The sequence below is a fragment of the Aedes albopictus genome, chromosome 1 (genome assembly GCF_035046485.1).
Source record: "Aedes albopictus strain Foshan chromosome 1, AalbF5, whole genome shotgun sequence".
Classification (NCBI taxonomy): domain Eukaryota; kingdom Metazoa; phylum Arthropoda; class Insecta; order Diptera; family Culicidae; genus Aedes; species Aedes albopictus.
This window is the reverse complement of record NC_085136.1, coordinates 87,941,558-87,954,824: the sequence shown is the minus strand read 5'-3', so window position 1 is coordinate 87,954,824 and position 13,267 is coordinate 87,941,558. Positions and strand designations below refer to the sequence as shown.

The following is a 13,267-nucleotide window of genomic DNA, read 5'->3' as shown; positions in this document are numbered from 1 at the left end:
CCCCAAGAATTCCTCCCGGCGTTTATCCAAGAAATATTTCAATAATTCTTCCTGGGATTCCTGAATGATTTTCTCCTGAGATATCTCTAGGAATTCCTTCAAATATTTTTTCAGGAATCCTCCAGGAAATCCTCAAGGGGTTCTTTTAAAAATTTCCACACAAATTATTTCTGGAATTTATTCAAGAATTATTCCAGGTATTCCTCCTGGCATTCTTCCAGGATTTCATCCAGGCATTTCTCCAGGGACTGCTCCAGGAGTTCTACCACGAATTTCACCAAAAATTACCCCAGGTATTTCTTCAGGAACTTTCGGTAATTTATTCAGGAATGGATCCAGGAATTTCTTCGGAAATTCGCACAGCAATTCCTTCAGGAATTGTTCCGGGAATTCCTCCAGAAATCCTTCCAGGGTTCCCCCAAGAATTAATCCAGGAATTTCTTCTCCGAGGTTTCCTCTACACATTCCTTCAGGAATTATTTTATGGATTCCTCCAGAAATTCCTCCGATAATTTCTCCAGTAATTCTTCCAGAAATTCCTTCTGAAATTGCTCCTGTAAGTCCTCCAGAAGTTCCTCTGGAAATTTCTCCTGGAACTCCATTAGAAATTCCTCTCAGAATTCCTCTAGGAATTTCTCTAGGAATTTCTTTAGGAATTTCTCTATGAATGTATTCAGAAATTTCTCCATGGATTCCTTCCAGAATTCCTCTAGAGATTCTTCCAGGAATTCATTGAAGGATTGCTCAAAGAATTGATTAAGGGATTCCTCCTGGAATTCATCCATGAATAGTTCCATGGAATTTCCCCAAGATTTCCTATAAAGATTTGTCCAGAAATTTCTCCTGAAATTCCACCTGGAACTTGTCCGGAAGTTCCTCCAGGAATCCCTCCTAAGGTTCCTCCAGAAATTTGTTTCAGGGATTTCTCCAGGGTTCTTTCCAAGAATATCTTCAGGGATTCTTTCAAGAATTTTTGTAGAAATTTCTCTAAGAAATTTTGCGGGAATTCCTTATGAGGTTTCTTCAGAAATACTCCTGGAATTTCTTCAGAAAGTCCTTCAGGAATTCATATAGGAATTTCTTCAGGATTTCCTCTGGGAATTCCTCAGAAATTACTACCGTAGTGTCTCCAGGGGCTCCTCAAGAAATTTCACCAAGATTTACCGTAGGTATTTCTTCAGAAATTCCTACAGGAATTTCTTCAGAATTGATCCAGGAATCCCTCCTGGAATTTCTTCGGAAATTCCTACAGCATTCCTCCAGGAATTTCTGCAGGAAATCCTTTAGAGATTGCTTCCGATATTCTTTCAGGAGATTCTTCAGGAAATTCTATAGGAATTTTTCCAAGGGATTCCTCCGGAAAATCTTTCAGGTTTCCTCTAGGAATAAATCCATGAATTTCAACTCCAGGGATTCCTCTAGAAATCCGTCCAGGAGTTATTTCACGGGTTCTTCTAGAAATTCCACCAGGAATTCCTCCAAGAATATACCAGAAATTCCTGCAGGGATTCCTCTAAGAATTCTTCCGTGAGATTTCTCCAAGAATTCCTCCTGGAATTCCTCCAGAAATTTCTCTGGGAATTCTTCTAGAAATTTATCTTGGAATTTCATCAGAAATTTCTCTAATGCTCCAGGCATTACTCCAGGAACTTCTCCTGGGATGCCTCCTTCAGAAATTTATCCATTAAGGCGAAACTGGAAGCAAATCCTCACTTTTTGGTTTTTGATTTTTTACTAAATAACGAAGCAATATTTTCAAAATCGGTTTTCGTGCACATGTAGAGTATGGATCAGGGTATCTTCTGAATTTTTTACGCGGTAGAAAATGTTTTTCGTTTTTGCAGAAACCATTTTTGAACAAAATTTCACTAAAAAATGGTTTCTGCAAAAACGAAAAACATTTTCTACCGCGTAAAAAATTCAGAAGATACCCTGATCCACACTCTACATGTGCACGAAAACCGATTTTAAAAATATTGCTTCGTTATTTAATAAAAAATCAAAAACCAAAAAAATGAGGAAATGCTTCCAGTTTCGCCTTAACTTTGGAGTCAAGGGCTGAAAGTCTCTTTGAAAAAGACTAATCAATCAATCAATCAATCCATTAACTTTTCCAGAGAATCCGCCAGGAATTTGTCCAAAAAATTTTCTAGGATTTCCTCCAGAAATCCATCTTGGAATTGCTGAGAAAATTTGCTTATGATTTCACAAAAAAAATGTGCCTATGATGCTTCGTTCTATGATTTTTCAAAGTAGGTGGTGTCTGTGGAAAATGTTTGATTTTCACTGGAGCTTTCCGGAAAATTAGGCGACCCTAATTTTTTTCAATTTAGTTTTTCAAATATATATGATCCCTACCTAATTTCATTAACCTTCAGAAACTCCATACCAATTTGTACGATAATAAAAAAAATCCCCTAATGCTCCAGGCATTAGTCCAGGAACTTTTCCAGAGATTCCGCATGGAATTTTTCCAGAAGGTTCTCCCGGATATCCTCCAGAAATACATCTAGGAACTCCTCCTGTGATTTCCTGAAGAATTCCTCTACGGATTCCTCCAGGAATGCATCCAGAAATTCCTCCAAGGATTCATCTAAAAAAATTCTAGTAATTTCTACTAGGATTTCTGATGCGGATTCTTCAGATTTTTTTTTCCTGAAATTCCTAGCATAATTGCTTTTCGGATGCCTCCAGGAATTCATCCAGGGATTCCTCCAGGTATACTTTCACAAATTACTGCAGGTATTGCTCCGAGAATTCTTGTAACGATTTCTTCCGAAATTTCTCTCGGGATTTTTTAAAAATTTATTCAGCGGTTAGTTAAAAAATTACAGTATTTCGTTCAGGGATTCACCCCAGGTTTTTTTTAGGATTACTTGTAGGTTTTTTGAATAATTTGAAGGATTTCTAGAGGAATTCCTCCAGCGAATTGTATTGAAATTCTTTTAGATAATTTTAGAGGGACATAGAAGCCAAGAAATTCTCCAAGAAGTCATCCAGGAATTCTTTCACAATTATCTCATGAATACCTAGTCTTTTACAAGTCCAATCATGAATACCTTCAAACTTACAATTACATCTTGCAGCACCAGCTTTTAAATATATTAAAACTTCCTCAATGACCATTTGAATTTGTGCGTTGTTTGATAGACGCAAAAATATCCCTGGCCCACGAAATAAAAGAAATTAATAGTGACCAACTAGAAATCACCTCCAGCATGGTTTTAATGAATACACTCGCGTTTACGCTTCAGCTACGTACATCTATTCTCACTAGGAATTGACAAACTTTTGCTGGAATTGCATTGCAAATTCAACCAGAGTTTCTCCCACATGATACTTGATTTCCATAAAGAAGCACTTAACCATATTTTGCAGTAATGCTGCTAGAAAATTCAAAGATTCTTAAAGATACCTATCCAGGAATTCCTGGAAATTATCATTTAGGTTTAATTTCTCAGCGATTTAAAAAAGAAGATGTACAAAGTATTGCTTTTTATATAATTCTGATTATAGAATATTTCCAAACAAAACTATCTAATTACATAGACCATTTTGGACAATGATCTTGTAATGAGTGACAAGTTGAGAATTGTCTCCAATAACTGTCAATTTATATGCCAAATAAATTTCTATTACTGTACGTGCAGTTAAACCCGGAATTTTCGACTAGCGAAGTTGGATTTTTCTCCAAATCCGTGCGTCGGACCTAACTTCGGAAGTGGTGCGCTGTATAGCTGTTTGCTATACGCACGGATTTGGAGAAAAATCCAACTTCGCTAGTCGAAAACTCCGATTTTCAACTTAATTGAGAATAAAGATCTATGTTTGTCACCACGACAGTGGTTTTCAGATTTTTTCTAATTTCCATATATAAAGTCATGAAAAATTTCTGGGGGGGGGGGGCCTTGCGGATTCTGGGGGGGGGGGGGGGCCTGGCCCCCCTGGCCCCCCCTCTAGTTACGCCAATGATTAGCGGGGTTTAACGGTATTGTTGATGACGGAAAGTTTTAAACGCAGTTTGTTTAAAAAAAAATATAGAACCTAACTTACTCGCAAATTTGACCTAGACATCCCCCTACAATAAACAGGAAATCGTTTCTTTTCCAATAAAAAAAGCATTTCCACTCCGATTAGTTCACATCATTATATGTATTCGAGCTTCCTGGGTTGATCCGCATGAATCCACTTGTTTGGCTTAGTGTCCACTCAATGTTCTGTTTTGTTTTGATTATTATTTAGGTTACTGTTTGTTGTTTTTGTGAACTTATTTTATTTGTTGGTCATAGCTTTCAGTTGTGTTTTAGTAAATACGGGTTTCGTCGCGCTTCTTTTTTTACGAGTTTACGCTTAAAGATATCAATTCATCAGAAGTTGTTAGTTTCTTTCTACAATAAAATTATTCATCTAAACAACACCTTTGGTATTTCTTTTTTTTTTAGGAATTGTGTTACTATCTGTAGGTTCAATAAAAAATCTGACTTTCACAGTACAAAAGCATTCAGTCAAATAAAAAAAAATCCATTACAAAACAGACCCTTCAAAACGATGAAACAGGGTTACTACAACTTCGACTGCACTCAACAGTATTAATCAATGAAAAGATTTGGTAACAATTGGTTTCTTCAAACTACATGTTTTTTGTTTTGTGTTTCATTTAGAAATGGCTTTGATCAGGTTTTCAATTTCAGGATTGAAGAATCTACAAGAGTGTTTGACATTGTCGCTGCTTTGCTACGATTATTTTTTTTAGGATTATTCAAAGGGAAAAATTGCTACATCTAGGTTGTAGTTTTTGTTTTATTTGTTGCAAAGCATTCAGGTTTCATTATATTTGGCTTCATTTTGCTGGTTCTTTAGCTTTTGCTATATTCGAGAGCTAGAGTAATAAATAGTATGCTCTTTTCCTTTGGCTTTGCTCACCTACTTGTTCGCTCTACTTGTCGATAGAAATTTTCTACTCGAGTTAATAGTTCTCACTACAACTTGGGATCATTTTTTTTTTCGAAAATCTTCATGTTCATATAGTGTTATAGTTTAATCTCACTGGTTTACTTTGTTGGTTTATCTTTTCTACAGTTTTGTTTCCCAATATCATTTGAACGTATCGAGCCGAGGAATCTACACTTCTAGGAAAGTTGAAGACTTGATCAAGGTTTTAATTTTACTTTTTGGCACCGGTGGGAGTGTGATTTCCCGGAGGTGGCTGTCCATTGCTGCTGTTGGGTGTCTTACGGGTGAGGAACCAGCACTCCATCGGTTCCGGTTTGCCTTTCATGACGACGGGTCCACGGTACTCGAGATGGAAGCAGGGGTCCTGGTTTACTGGTTCGCATAGGAGTCTGAAAGGAGAAATAGATGTGGTTTAGGATTGTGCCTTTCATTCTTGAGAGCGATAAGTAAAGTTTTAGTTCCTAAAAGTGTAAAACGTTTTGTATGGTTTGAGATTATCTCCCATTAATTTCGTAGTATTCAAAAAATGCATGAACATGAATCGACCGAGCCGTATCACCGCCCAAGGATAATTCTCACAATTTTTTGTCCTTCCCCACCACCTTATACCACGTGGTAGTTGTGGGAATGCAAAGGTGTTTTCTAAGCTCTATTTTTGGAATAAAGAGTTTCAAAGAGAATGCCAAGTATTTGAAGTGAATTTTGTGATTGTATTTTCGGGCTGCAAAACGGTGCGATAACATCGTGGATAAAAACTTGTAGAAGTGTTTTACTTAGTTCTGGTGGTTTCACAACTTTCTATCTACGTAGTTCATAAACAGCGTATTAGGCAAACCCTCCAGTACTTTGTTACGGCAGTCCTTCAGGAGTTTTTTCATGGAATTATTTAGAGAGTTACGCCAGGAGTACCGTATGGAATTGAATCATGAGTTCCTTAAAAAAATTACAGGACTACCTTGAGGAATTTGTCCAACAATTTCTTGGTGTTTCTCCAACCGCACATTTATATTTAGTGATGTAGTTTAATAACATACAGAAGTTCTACTAACTGCTGTCATCGCTAAGGAACGCAGCTCTACAGCTTATCCAGACAATCTCCATAAGTGGCATAGAACTTACTGCTTGACCACTTCCAGAACACCGGACGGCTCAAGCAATCGTACGTGCTCGAATTTGCCACGCTGAAACGGGAATCGTCCGTAGAACTGCACAGCCTGGTAGAAAAGATCGAGGCAAATGTTAAAGTTCTGCAGCAACTAGGTGAACGAATGGAATATTGGGATCTACTATGCATGCTCCGCATGCTCAGCATTCGTCTCGACCCAAGTCTCGACCCGACAACCAGAAGAGATTGGGAATAGCACTCTTCGTCCCAGCAAGCTGTCGCCTTCAAGGATCTAACGTCATTCATTCAGCGCCGTGTAACCGTTCTCCAATCAATTCAACCGAAACCCATCGAAGCTCTACTCCCAAAACAAGTGAAAAGACATTCTCAACAACCCGTCGCGAGCAACGCAGCGAGCAAAGCGACTCACCGTAGCTGCATAATCTGCTCGGATCACCACCCACTCTCTCTATGCGAACGCTTCTCCAACCTTTCGATCGCCGACAAGGAGGCCGAAGTCGACCGTCATCAGCTCTGTCGAAACTGTCTGCGAAAAGGATACCAATCATCCGAATGCTTATCGTCTTCAACCTGCCGCAGGTCTCGTGAGCGACATTACACACTGCTTTGCAAGAATCCACCCTCATCGAATGAATCAAAACCTGCAAGCCATGCGAATCTTCCCTCCACAAGCGATACACCGATCACCTCAGCCACAGCTTCAATGGAAAACGCGATCAGCTGTGCATCTGTTGGTCCCGCACAGTCAACACTTATTCTGGCCACCGCTGGCATCATCGACGACAACGGCACCGAACACATCGGCCGAACACTTCTCGACTCGGGAAGCGAATGCTGTTTCGTTACAGAACGCTTTTCGGAACACATCAGCGCGCCACGGAAAGGAATCTCTCAACCCATCATTGGAATCGGTCAAGAATCAACCCTAGCGAAAACTAAGTTTAGCGCACTGATCCGTTCAAAAGTTGGCAAATACTCCACCAACATCGAGTTTCTGATCGTGCCAAAAGTCACAATTCACCAGCCGGCGACAACCATTAACACCTCGTCTTGGACACTACCACCAGGAATCAAATTCGGTGACCCATCGTTTGCTAGCACCGACACGGTAGATATGATCACCGGCGCTGAGATCTTCGAGCAGTTCAAGGTCTCAGGAAGAATTTCTCTTGGACTCAACCTGCCCGTGCTTGTTAACTCTACTAGCAGTCCTACGCCCATCGTCGTATATACCCGGGCAGAAAAGAATTACAGAACAATTGCAAGTTTTACCATTCAAAAAGAATTACTAAATGGTAAAATTTGCCATTGGTTTGTTTGAAATAAGTGACAAAAGGGCAAAAATAATAACTGACATTGTTCTATGAAATAACTGAAGAATGTCAAATTTTGACATTACAATGGCAAACCAAGAACAAAAAAAAAATTAACGTTGAGAATTGCAAAATATACCATTATTGAGTTGTTAAAAACAGAACAATATCAGAATTAGTTATTCGCCTGTCGACTAAAAAAAACTATCAAAAAGTTACCATTAGAATAACCAAAATTCAAATTTTGCCACTATGTTGTTCTTGATAAGTGCCAAACTGCGATGGATCATCAAACTCGTAAGAGGTCAGCAATATTTCACCAATTGCAAAATTTGTTATGATTGCAAAATAAGTCATTCAGTAGTTATTCTTCCAAATTTGATAAATGACAAGCGAATGGCATATTTTGATATGATATCATATTATGTTATTCACATGTTGTTTTAAGCTCTTCATGAAGAACTCATGAATGACAAAATAAGTTATGACAATAAAATTTGTTATTCTTTTGTTTTTGGTTTGCCATTCACCTCTACCCGGGTAGTATAATAACTGTAAAGTATGGATTCCATTAGAATACCTTATGAAAATTGATGATGCTTGTTATGACCTAATTACCTAAGATAAACTTATGAAAAGAGGAGAAACATCGTAAAATGATGTAGACTGGAATCGATTCATGAACGTCGAGACCACTGAGCTCGTGCCCAACCCACACGGCTATCGACGCTTGAGAATATCGTGTTACTGAATGCGTATAAAAGCCAAGCTGTGAGTCGATTCTGCGTCATAAAGCGACCTTATGAAAATCATTCTAATCGTTATGAATTGTTTAAAGGCCATTTCATAAGTTAGACCTTATGATAATCTTAGGTTTATTTGGCTGAGTGAGGATCGCAGTTTCATCAACGGACTTCTATCAATAACACCGATAGGATTCCGACAGCGCTCCACAACTCCCGTCGAACAATCATCGTCAAACACTCGTCGGTCACCGATCAATCTAACATGGAGGAATTTCTGGGTCCTTATTCCTAAAAGAGCAAATGCCTTCGAAATTCATCATCACAGGGGCCAGCGACCGGCAGCTCTGCCGTCTATACCGCATCACCGACCGCGGCCATCATCAATTCCATGGCTATCATCGTGGAAGAAACCCAATCAACCATCCCTTAGCACAGGGCCGCACGCGGCATGAATGAAGAAAAATAAAAGCTTTTGGCCCGTGTAGCAATAATTCTGAATATTTTCCTTTCTCGATTGAAACAAAAACGAAAAAAAAAAACGGATTTGACATTGAAATAGGCTGTATTTTTAATGATTTTTATAATTTTAATAAATAAAGCCCGCGCACTTTAGAATCGGTACACTTCCAACCGGTTGCAGTTCAAAAACGGTTTCACTTGGAAACAAGTGTTGTTAGAAGCAATTAAAGCCTATCTATTAGACTGGGTCAACAAAGTCGATTTTTCGGAACAAAGCTTTTCGATTCCTTTTAGCGTCCAAAACAACTGTGCAAAATTTGGGAGCGATTGGTTGCTACCCCGTATTCCGCATTGCGATTTAAATTTGTATGAAATTTAGTATGGGAAAACGTGCTTTTTTGCATTTTTCTCATAAATTGAAATTTTTCGTCAAAACCGATCTAACTAATGACGTTAAAGTATAGCCTAGGATATACCGAAAACTTTGCCGAAGAATGCAAAGTGATCCGACACTTGTGAAAAAAGTTATAACGTACAGATTGCCCGGTGGTGCTTAACCCTTCAGCGCGCGAGCCGTTGTAAAAAGTACAACACTACCAAAAAACCTCGCTCGTCGTATACAGCACGAGCGCGGTGCAGTTTCAGCTGTTTGATGGCGCGCGTCCTGGAAGGTTTACATTTCAGGCCAAACATGTCTAAAGGTCCTATCTGCAGAAGAGAGGCTCTCTTTGGTTTCGCTCTCTTTCGTTAATATCTCAGCTGTTTATTTGTATTATGATTGTCTCCTTGCATTGAACGATGGTCAAAACAATCGTCTTTTGATTTGCACTGCAAAAATAATTGAAAAGTGTACCATTACATTGCAATAATTGAAAGAGAAAATGAACAAAGAGAGCCTCTCAAATGCAGATAGGACCTATTGAAATGTTTTGCCTGATTTAACATGTAAAGGAATAACATCAACAATAAAATCTCAATTTTTGGCCCAAGTTACCAGGCGAATAACTTTTTTCACAAGCGTCGGATCACTTTGCGGTCTTCGGCAAAGTTTTTCGGCATACCCTAGGCTATACTTTAACGTCATTAGTTACATGGTATTGGACAAAAGAATTCAAGTTATGAGTAAAATGCGAAAAAGTGCGTTTTCCCATACTAAACTCCATACAAATTTCAATCGCAATGCGGAATACGGGGACGCAACCAATCGCTCCCAAATTTTGCACAGTTGTTTTGGACGCTAATATAGATTGAAAAAGCTTTGTTCTGGGTTGATACGATCAAATTTAAAGTTTCTCCATTCAAAGTTGACCCACTCTACTATCTATTGTAGTTTGTAGGAAAAATATAAAATTTGCTGGATTGTGCGATATTTGCCAGAAAACCATTCGTCAGAATTCCATTGGCCAGAAAGACATTTGCCAGAAAATACCATTTCCCAGAAAACCGTTTGCCAGAAAGTACCATTTCCCAGAAAACCATTTGCCAGAATGAACCATTCCCCAGAAAGTATCATTCCCAGAAATTTTCCAAAGTTCTCAATCTAGAAGTGTTTCCAATCTAATGGTAATTTAAAACAATCTTATTGAAAAGTAAATCGTGTTTTTTTTATTTGTTTGGGATCGATTAGCCCACGATAGGGGAATTCAGATATTTTGGACAGATCGTTACGCGTATATATTTTGGACATTTACGGCAAAATCAAATGGAAGTGTCCAAAATATATACGCGTAACGGTCTGTCCAAATTAGCAGAATCACCCTAACGATTGTAAAAATGTAAAATTTTATTTTTGTTCAGATTTCTATACGAAAGTTAAATAAATTATTGGAACTAATGTAGGAGCAAACAAGAAATGGTTTAAGAGTAACTTTTAAAGAAAAGGCTATAGTTTGAAGAAGGGCAAATCACTCTGAAACAAAAAAAAAAATATGTGAACTCAAACCTTTCAAACTTCACAATACATTAAAACTTTTATGTTATATAATTATTCTATTGCGCACAACAGCTTATTTTTTCAATTAGAACATTTCCACAAATTATCTTGTGGACAAGTTGATCATGATGTGGATCCAATTGATCAAATATTATTTTGACGGAATTTGATCAATACTCATCAAAGATTTTCTTTTCTTCAACACATAGGATGTTCTTTCCAGCTTTTACTGATATGGAATTTTTGGTTTTACTTATATTTTTCAAAGATTCCCTTCTTTCAATTGAAATTATTTTTTAAGCTTATTTTTGATAATAACAATAACCTGATCACTTTAAATTATAATTGTTGTGCCGAACAGCAAAATTAGCCGGAATTGTTGATCACACACTTAAGTCAATCGAATACCATAAACAAAAACCTTTTGGAAGCAACGAGTAAAATACACAGAAATAATAACTTAAGCGACGGTTTTATACTATACGGTTTTAACTACCCAAGCAACACGACTTGTTTCAAAGCCAGTACCAGCAACATCAGTGCAATTTATTCACTGTTCAAATTAAGGACAACGGAACACAATTGCTTCTTCTTTAAAACGCAAAAAGCGCAAATTTTTAATCGTTATGCAACTTGAGCTAGGGGGAATAATAAAAAAATGAAAAAAATATATTCAGACTCGAACCATGGACACCAGGAGTATTAACCACTCACCTTACATACTACACCAGAAGCTCTGTGAAAGATTTGCTGCTCAATGCACCATAAAAGCTACAGTAGTTACGCGTTACTTCATTGTATCGTCTTTGCCACAAGTTAGAAAGCTGTCAAAATCAAAAGACGCGCAAGTTTTCCGCAACACATTTAGAACCTAATCTGAACAAACAAACCAGAGTAAGATGTTTCATGTGTGTTACATAGCACATTTAATGCAAGCTGCCTGTATTGCCACTTGAGAGGAATATGTAAGCTCCGCCTCCATAAATCGATGTTAAATACGATGTTATTTGTAATTCCTATGGAACAAAGCTGCAACTTAACGATATTCGGAGATTAAATGCAACTCAACTGACAAGATGGAAGTTGCGTGTGAATTTATTGCAACTCTTTTAGACCAATCATAGAAAACCACATTTTGGATGATGTTGCAGGTGCTGCTTGGGTATACCACTGTGACTGTCACTGCCCGAAAACCACAAGCTTGAATGTACCATTAGGCCGAATATCACTTGATAAAATGCTATAGAAAGCTTGTTCTTGAGGAAATTTATTATAATAATTCCAGCACAGTTTGTTCCTTCTTTTAATCATCTGCTGTTCTTTCTAGATGAATTTCTTACTTTATTTGCGCCAATTTTAACCAATATATTCCCTTATCACGGTGTAACATGTGCGCTTAACATATTTGGGCTTATGGTATTATGGCTAATGGCGCTCCGGCTACTGTTATAGAATCTTCATATCAATGATGTTAGAGTATTCGGCTGAAGGCCGTTGGGTCGAATGTGTTTTGATAGCAGTTCATTAGGTCAAAAAGTTATTTTGCCGAATGGCCATATTTTTTTCGTTTTCTCCTTTTATGCTGTTAAAATAATTGTTGAAATTGGAGCTACTGTATTTTACCCATGAATCTTTCCTTCTTTTAAATATAGGAACAATAAACGGGTTTAAGATCTGTTATTTTTTTCAATAATTAAACTATTAGTTCCGCAATACCAATATTGCTTTATGGTTATAATATAATCAACTTTTTATGCCAAAAACTAGTCTTACAATGAAACTAGAAAGAACAGCCTGTATTTAGAAGAAGGTAGATTAACTATTAAATAATTTTGAACTAGAGAGAATTTTTTTGCACCGAAATAGTTGATGTTCAACTAGTGAATTTTGCCTTATTTTTAAACATAGGCTGTTCTTCTTAGTTAGAAAGACTAGATTTTGACATTGATTGTTGATTTCGGAAAAACAACAAGGCAATATTAATATTGTAGAAGTATCAGCTAATTATTGGAAAACCGAACAAATTTGAGAAACCGTTCCGATTCTTGTTCCATAATCACTGAATTGCGATTCGTGATCATCATTTCTACCCATTGGCCATTCGGCCTAATGGACTTCGGTCAGCAGTATTTTTGCCACACCAGATGTTTGTGGACCTATGCACTTCTAGCCTAGTCACATCGAAGTCTCGCGCTTAGTATCATACAGGCGTATCTGCAATGATCGATTTCTCTTCATAGATTTTCTCTTTGCTCAATAACTACCGGTGAATCATTTCCAGCTGTTTTCGTTGTTCTAGCCCTAGTCGTCCTTTATTGAAACAAACCAAGAGATCATCCTAGCAGTAAACATATTGAATTATTGTAAAAGATTGAAACTGACGACATTTTTTATGTTAATGGACTGAAATATATCCACCAAATTCTCACAATTACATCTTTAGTTTCAATTAATTCTTAGAAAATGGAGAAAATTTCTATTTGCCCGAAAGTACCATTTGCAAGAATTTACCAAGTCCCAGAATTTAATATTAAAATTAAAATTCTGGGGATTGGTACATTCTGGCAAACAGTACTTTCGGGCAAATAGTATTCTGGCAAATGGTGCATTCTGGCAAATGGTTTTCTGGCGAACGGTTTTCTGGCAAATATCGCACAATCGTTTTAATGATGTGAAACATCTGAAGATATTTTTTAACTAAACTGAATCTACTCTGATTTTTTTATTTGTGATCATA

At 37.5% G+C, this 13,267-nt stretch overlaps 1 protein-coding gene across 8 annotated transcripts in view; it reads right to left on the bottom strand.

The window, feature by feature from the left end:
* LOC109410157 (guanylate cyclase soluble subunit beta-1) overlaps positions 1-13,267 on the bottom strand; it is a 404,273-nt gene that overhangs the window by 161,561 nt on the left and 229,445 nt on the right. For 6 of the 8 annotated variants that reach the window (XM_062844940.1, XM_062844939.1, XM_029854717.2 and 3 more), the window contains exon 12: positions 4,129-5,342. The exons of the other annotated variants lie outside the window; for them this stretch is intronic. In XM_062844940.1, the coding sequence (XP_062700924.1) occupies positions 5,165-5,342 (178 nt within the window). In that variant the 3' untranslated portion in view covers positions 4,129-5,164. Of the gene's footprint in view, positions 1-4,128; positions 5,343-13,267 lie in introns of those variants that run through there. 8 annotated transcript variants of the gene reach the window in all.